This window comes from Triticum urartu, chromosome 3A, assembly GCF_056163025.1.
Source record: "Triticum urartu cultivar PI428250 chromosome 3A, HENAU_Tu73, whole genome shotgun sequence".
Taxonomy (NCBI): Eukaryota; Viridiplantae; Streptophyta; class Magnoliopsida; order Poales; family Poaceae; genus Triticum; species Triticum urartu.
In genome coordinates this window covers 607,979,425-607,987,225 of record NC_141875.1, presented here as the reverse complement: position 1 = coordinate 607,987,225, position 7,801 = coordinate 607,979,425, and the positions used below count along the sequence as shown (strand labels likewise).

Below are 7,801 nucleotides of genomic sequence, written 5' to 3'. Positions count from 1 at the left end.
GTCATTTCATCAAGCATCTTCTCACCTTACCAAGTTCTTATTCAATTCCTTTTCTTTTCAATCGGAGTGCTGCCCGAAGTTGTTCTTCCTTGTCCCTCTTTCCTAACGGAGTGTTTTTAACTTTTTCATCTCTGTTGTATTCTTTTCTCGAAATGGCTTAACCTTTTCAAGGTTCTTTGGTCTCACTCGTTTGTCAAAGAAGTAACTTAGCTTTACCTCTTCTCTTTCTCTTCCGTTTTTCCCTCCGGTGCCATTCTAGATCTCGGGACGAGATCCTCTTGTAGTGGTGGAGTGTTGTAACGCTCCGAGACCGACGCTTCAGTTGCCCTTCCATTTATTTTAGTTGTTGACGTGTGTTTACTATGTTTGTTGCATTATCATAATTGTTTTGCATATTTCATTCATATATGTTTATGCCAAGATCATGTTGAGTGCCTTGTCATTTTGCTTCTTGCATCATGTTCATCTTTTATTATATTGCATTGTGCCATCCTTGTTTGTTTGCCATGGTCATCTCACTTGCTTTGATTCATGCTTCATGATGTGATATGGCCTTTGCCGTTTTTGTTGCATTTGCATCATGATCATCATTGTAGTGTACATATTTCTCATGTGCTTGTTATCTTTGTGAACACCTTCTCCTCATCTTCTTTGTTGTTCCATCTTGCCCTTCCATCTAAACCATCATCTAGTGCAACACCCCATCACTAGCTTCTTCTTTTCAATTGTCACACATTTATTGCAAGTGGCATTTTCCTGTCGCAGTAAAATGTTCACTTATTTCCTATAAATCTTGCTACATGCCTTTTACCTCTCTGTCAAATTTCATTTATTTTGGAGTTGTTTTGGTTGGGTTAAAAAATGGCTCAAGTTTGAATTTAATTCAAACTTGGATTATTTTTCTACCTCTAAAAATTGCCAAGTCAATTCATTCAAATCATGTATAAATACAGGACTCCATATATATTTCTGTCTCTGAGCCTTTCCTTCCCAAAACTCCTGCCCTTTTCAATCTTGGAGGTGTCTATTTGTTTTTTTAGGCAGAATATAAGAAAGGAAGGAAGGCCTCAATCCCAGCCGAAGCCCACCTGGGACTTTCTTTCCCCGGCCCAGCCGAGCCGAACGGCCACCTGCTCCCTCCCTCACGGCGTCTCCTTCCTCCAGAGTATAGCAGCAGCAGCGCCGTGAGCAGGAGGCTCACGGATGTCGAGGTCTCACCGTCCGCACCCCTCCTAGCCACCTATAAGAAGTCCCGCTTGGCATCCGTGCCCCTAGGGTTTCCCTCTCGCCGCCGCCACCCTTTTCCTCCCCTCAGTTTCTCCTTCTTCCTAAGGAAACAGAGGAGCAGAGAACCACCGAGCGCGTTCCGCCGTCGTTTGTGAGGCCTCCTCGTCGTCTTCTTCAACTTCAAGCAAGGCCAGGAGAAAGAAGGGTCCAAGGGCGCTGCTATCTTCTTCCTCTACTTCGTCTGCTTCCTCTGCGCCGCCAAGTCCCGCGCCTGGCGTCCTCCCCTACTTCCTTCTTCCTCGGACAAGAATCGCGTCAGGTTTAGAGCTCGTCCGCGTCGCCGCTGGTTCATCTCTGTGGCCGTCTGCGTGTCCTAGGGTGAGCTAGGTATACCTGCTTCCCTCCCTTTTCTTCCTGTCGCGTTTAGGTCACCGGAGTCACTACTCGATCCATGCCATCGTCGTGCCCTCGCTGCTCTGGCAAATCTTTGAAACTTTCAGAGATACGCTGCCGTGCCCCATCGGATCTTGTCCCCGCTCGCCTCGCTCGGTCCCCTGCTTCGCTTCACCTCGTCGCCTTGCTGCAGCCTTGCCTCAAGTGCCGCACGCACGCCCCGCTGTATGCCTGCACGCCCCGCCGTGGCCGTGGCCGAGCGCCTCGACCTGCAAGCCCGGCCCTATCTCTCTGTCTTGCTCCGCTTGGTTGAGACCCATTGCATGCATCTTCAGCGAGTCCACACACTTCACCAACACTCGTAGAAGCCCCGCATGCACGTGAGCATCTTGCAGTGCACCCCCCTCTTTTGTCCGCACCCGCGCCATGCTCGCGTCCTTGACAGTTTTTCTTCACTCACGCCCAGCAGCTGCCACATAGTCGCACGTCGTGCCTCGGCCGGGACGAGCTTCTGCTTGAGGCTTATGCTCCGGCCCCTCTCGCAGCTCTCCGTAAGCACGTGTGCACCGTCTTCTGTTTCCGCACGCCCGCCGCAGGTTCATAACCCCAACGACCGTCGCCTTTGCTTGCCCTCACCGTCGGTTGTCGCTGTGCAGCCATGGCCAAGCTCGACCCATTCCTCTATAGCTCAAAATAGCCTGGGAGCTCGTTTAATCACGAACGCACACCTAGCCCAGTGGCTAGCGCAGCCAGTATCCAACCAGGAGGTTTGGAGTTCGAATCTCAGGCGCGCCCCTATTTCTTTTTATTGCCCTGCTTTCTCTCTCACACTCTTTGGGTCCGATCTGCTACCGGGCTTGCACAGTGTGTTGAATTGGGCCCGTGCATATTTTTTTCAGTATGTGCATTTTACCATTTCCCAGTTCTTATTTACAGTAATGCCATCAGTTTAAAATGTGTTGGGATTAACCACAACGTGGTGTCCCTGTCCGGCACGGACTAGTAGCAGTCACCGAGTAGGAATAGGAATCCATGTACGTGGACTAGGTTACTTGTACGTGTGTGTGTCCGAGTAGGACTAGTACTGGGGACCGATGAGGTTTGCTTGATGCTAGGCTAGATGGCTCCTATATATACACGTACAAGCCCCCTGTAACAATCAGATTGTATCGTGAGCTGAAGATTGAAAAAGCAATAAAGATATTAACGGGAGCGACACGCTCCCGTGGCGATCAACTCAGCGTTCTCGTGTACGTGAGTTTCCAGCGATCCAAATCGATCAAGTCGACGGCTTGATACGTACGTGCCAGTATGTTGAAGCTAGCTCCAGTGAAGATCGATTATCCTGCCTGCTAGTCTGCTTATTGTATACATGAGCGTTGCGTTCTTCGTCGACTGGCGGCTCGGAAAGTAATCGAGTTATATTGTCGGAAAGTACACGGCAATATCGTCGAGGTCGGGACTGGGCCAACAATTGGTATCAGAGCAAGGTTGATCTTCTAGTAACGGAGGATCATGGCGGACGACGAGAAGAACAAGCAGTTGGCGGAGTACTTCGGTGCGGCTAAAGTATTTGCTGCTCCGGTGAGTTCGTCGTACCCACGGTTTGATTGCGAGAACTTCGGGGTCTGGAAGGCCCTCATGGAGTGTGGTCTCCGTGCCAACGAGTTATGGGACGCGGTCGATCCAGGAGGCGGCGCGTTCAAGAAGGAGGGAGCTGAGCACCGGAAGGATCGGCAGGCGGCGTCGGCGATTTACTCGGTGATGCCGATGGATGTCCTCCAGCACCTGATCGCCAAAGAAATGGCAAAGGAGGTGTGGGATACTTTGAAGCTCAGGTTCGAGGGACACACCCGCGTCAAGCAAGCCAATCTCCAAACTCTCCTAAGGAACTACGAGACTTTGGTCATGGGCGACGATGAGTCCGTGGACGCGTTCGCTTCACGGGTGGCTACTCTCGTCAATCGGATCCGTGCGCTTGGAGAAAACCTCACAGAGGCCTCGGTTGTCCGGCGGTTCTTACGCGCGGCCCCTCCCCGGTACCTGCAAATTGTCACGGCGATCGAGCAGTGTGTCGATCTCGCGACTCTCTCCATCGATGATCTTGTCGGACGGTAGAAGGCTCACGATGAGCGGATGCGGTACAGTCTTGGGGATGGAAGGAACGACGAGCATGTGATGCTCACGAAGGCGCAGTGGATCGCCCTAGAAAAGCAAGGCGGATCCAGCAGCAGCAGCAGCAAGAAGAAGGGGAAGCAGCGTTTGGCGAGAAAAAACTTCACCAACTCGGACGACGACTCAGAGGATGAGGCTGCACCACCACCGAGGAGAAAGTTTGACATCAGAAAAGTGAGGTGTTATAACTGTGGCCTCCTCGGCCACTTCAAGGCTGACTGTGAGGAAGCACCGAAGCAGAAGGCGCTCATGGCCCAGCAAGGAGATGAAAGTGACATGACGTTGATGTGTGAACTCGTGGACAAGCAGGATCCGGTTCTTCAAGCGCCGGCTAAAGAAATTGTCGCACTCGTGGAAGAAAAATTTCACCTTCATAATCATGGTTCGGAAACTCGTGTCGATGCTACTGATGCGGGGGGTGATTCCAAAACTTACGACACTGCAATGGGCGTAAGTGCTATCTTTGCTGGAGCGAAAGAAGCGATAGCTGCGTGTGCTCGGCCATGGAGAAGCAGTCTTCGTGCGTTGCACCCAGAGAAAACAAAGGCGTATGTGGCGCCCGAAGTCCATGATGAAACAACATACGTAAGTGCAATTGTTGTTGATGCTAATGCAAAGACGGACACGGACACAACTCAGGCGTACGTGGCATCAAAAGTTCATGAAGGGAGGCGTACTGGAGTTATGTCGCTGAGCAGAACAGGCAAGCTAGGTGGTGACGCGGCTTGTTCTGGTGAAGCGAGTGCTCGACCAGGATGTTCTGGAGGCAGCTGCTACACCATCGCAGCAGACGGGCCGAAAGGAGACGGCCTACCCAGCCAACCGAGCAACTCAGAAGTGGACACATGCCCTAGTGGCCAGGCCGACTCACAAGTAGTGTGTGAGTCATGGAAAGAGGCAACAGCAACAGCTGGGCGCTGCCCATGTGCTGGTGATGCATATGCATCAGGAGCCCAGCCGGTTGCAGGCTTGTACGCATGGGAGGATGCCACGTTGGCACCTGCATCACCTCCGAAAGCACTGGAGGAAAGGACAACGTCACCTACATCGATATATCCACAATCGGTGTTACAACAATATTCGGAGCAAGTTCTTCGAACGATTGACTCGGTAAAGGTGAAAAGGAGTGGGCGACAATGTCTATCAAGGGCCGAGGAACCGGCGAAATTCGACGACGCAAATATGAAAGAGTATTGGCGTCAGGCTACGGAAGAGGAGTTGAGGTCGATCCACGACAACAATGCATGGGAGCTTGTGGATCTTCCCAACAATGAAAATGCTATAGAGCTCAAGTGGGAATTCAAGGTCAAGAAAGATGTTGAAGGGTGCATGAAGCACAAAGCGAGGATTGTGGCCAAAGGGTATGTGCAAGAGAAAAGTATGGACTTTGAAGAAGTGTTCGTTCCCATTGCAAAGATGGAGTTGGTGAGATTACTCATCGCTCTCGCGGCTCAGGAATCATGGAAAGTACATCACATGGATGTAAAATCCGTGTTTTCAGACGGCGAGATAGAAGGAGATGTGTATGTTAATCAACCACCGGGTTTCATCAAAGAGGGAGAGGAGCACAAGGTACTAAAGTTACAAAAAATCTTGTATGGGCTATGGCAAGGACCTCGAGAGTGGAACGTCAAGCTTGATCGGACATTGGTTTCTCTTGGATTTGAGAAAGCCCCAGTAGAGCATGCAATGTACAAGAGAGGTGAAGGAATGGATCGTCTACTAGTTGGCATCTACGTCGACGACCTATTAATTACTGGAGCAGATGAAGAGGTGATTGCAAAGTTCAAGTTACAAATGAAGGAGATTTTCAAGATGGATGATCTAGGTCTTTTGAGCTACTACCCCAGGATAGTGGTACATCAAAAGACAGAGGGGGTCACACTATGCCAGGAGGCATACACAAGGAAGATACTTGAAAACTGTGGCATGAAATATTGCAATCTAATTGAAGCTTCAATGGAACCTCGTCTTGAGCTAAGCAAGAAGAGCAAAGCACCTGCAGTTGATGCAATAGAGTATATTGCAGCTGCCACTGCGGTGTGTCAAGGTGTGTGGCTAGGGAGGCTACACGGTGATCTCATGGATCGAGATCCGGAACAAGCGGTGCTCAATGTTGACGGCAAGTCTATAACTTTTCTACGCGAGGATCTAGTATGTCATGATAGGAACAAGCACATTGATACGATGTATCAATATACAAAGGACTGCATGGAAGAAGGTAAGACGGAGGTCAACTACATTCGCACCGATGATCAGCTGGCGGACATCCAGACCAAGGCTTTGGATCGAGAGAAGTCTTGGAGATGAGAAGAAGGATCGACGTCTGAGCTGTGGCATGACGACACCGTGTTTAGGGGGTGATTGTTGGGATTAACCACGACGTGGTGTCCCTGTCCGGCATGTACTAGTAGCAGTCACCGAGTAGGAATAGGAATCCATGTACATGGACTAGGTTACTTGTACGTGTGTGTGTCCGAGTAGGACTAGTACTGGGGACCGACGAGGTTTGCTTGATGCTAGGCTAGATGGCTCCTATATATACACGTACAAGCCCCCTGTAACAATCAGATTGTATCATGAGCTGAAGATTGAAAAAGAAATAAAGATATTAACGGGAGCGACACGCTCCCGTGGCGATCAACTCAGCGTCCTCGTGTACGTGAGTTTCCAGCGATCCAAATCGATCAAGTTGACGGCTTGATACGTACGTGCTAGTACGTTGAAGCTAGCTCTAGTGAAGATCGATTATCCTGCCTGCTAGTCTACTTATTGTATACGTGAGCGTTGCGTTCTTCGTCGACTGGCGGCTCGGAAAGTAATCGAGTTATATTGTCGGAAAGTACACGGCAGTATCGTCCAGGTCGGGACTGGGCCAACAAAATGCTCATAACTAAATATCCATGCATCCAAATGAAACATTTCATATATGCATCTTGCTCAGTTTTTTATGTTCTTTGACAATATGCAACTTTCATCCCTGTTAAAAAAACTGATTAAAATTGTTGTTTGCATTGTTTTGCACAATGACATGTTAAAATAGTTTATTTCATAACTTAATAACTGTAGCTCGGTTTTAAATAATCTTTATATGTAAATGGGGTGGAAAAATGTCTAGTTTAACATGGGGGCATCACTTTGCATGTCTAACAACTCTAAAATATGGTTTAGGGCAGATCAGTACCATAACCAAAATATGCATATGGGGATTTACCGGAATTGTTGTTCGTTGTTTCCGGCCTCATTTAAACTTGACTAGATGTTTAGTTTACTTTTGCTTCACCCTCTTGCCATGTTTAACAGCATTGAATATTGTTGGGTACATAAACAAGATCGAACTAAATAAGTCATGTGGTGTTTCGTCAATATGCAACGGAGTTGCATATCGAGCTCCACTTAATTTGTAGGGTTGTTTGTGCACTTTGCCATGCCATGCCTCATTAAACCGGACATGCATCATACTTGTTTGCGCATCATGCCATGCTTATGTGATGTTTGTTCACTATGTTGTGTGCTTCTTTCCGGTGTTGCTTCTTCGGGTTGGTTCCGATAACGTCGTGTTGTGAGGATTCGTTCGACTACGTCCTTTTGTCTTCTTCATGGACTCGTTCTTCTTCCTTGCGGGATTTCAGGCAAGATGACCATACCCTCAAAATCACTTCTATCTTTGCTTGCTAGTTTCTCGCTCTTTTGCTATGCCTATGCTGCGATACCTACCACTTGCTTATCATGCCTCCCATGTTGTTGAACCAAGCCTCTAACCCACCTTGTCCTAGCAAACCGTTGTTTGGCTATGTTACCGCTTTGCTCAGCCCCTCTTATAGCGTTGTTAGTTGCAGGTGAAGATTGAAGTTTGTTCCTTGTTGGAACATGGAGATGTTGTTCCTTGTTGGAACATGTTTACTTGTTGGGATATCACAATATCTCTTATTTAATTAATGCATCTATATACTTGGTAAAGGGTGGAAGGCTCGGCCTTATGCCTGGTGTTTTGTTCCACTCTTGC

The 7,801-nt window shown here is 48.7% G+C and overlaps 1 protein-coding gene across 1 annotated transcript; it reads left to right on the top strand.

Annotated features, from left to right (window-relative positions):
- The first annotated feature begins 3,135 nt into the window (after positions 1–3,135).
- On the top strand, positions 3,136–3,738 carry LOC147980773 (uncharacterized). Its single transcript, XM_087515754.1, has one exon. The coding sequence runs from the start codon at positions 3,136–3,138 to the stop codon at positions 3,736–3,738; it is 603 nt and encodes a 200-aa protein (XP_087371880.1).
- Positions 3,739–7,801: the final 4,063 nt, after the last annotated feature.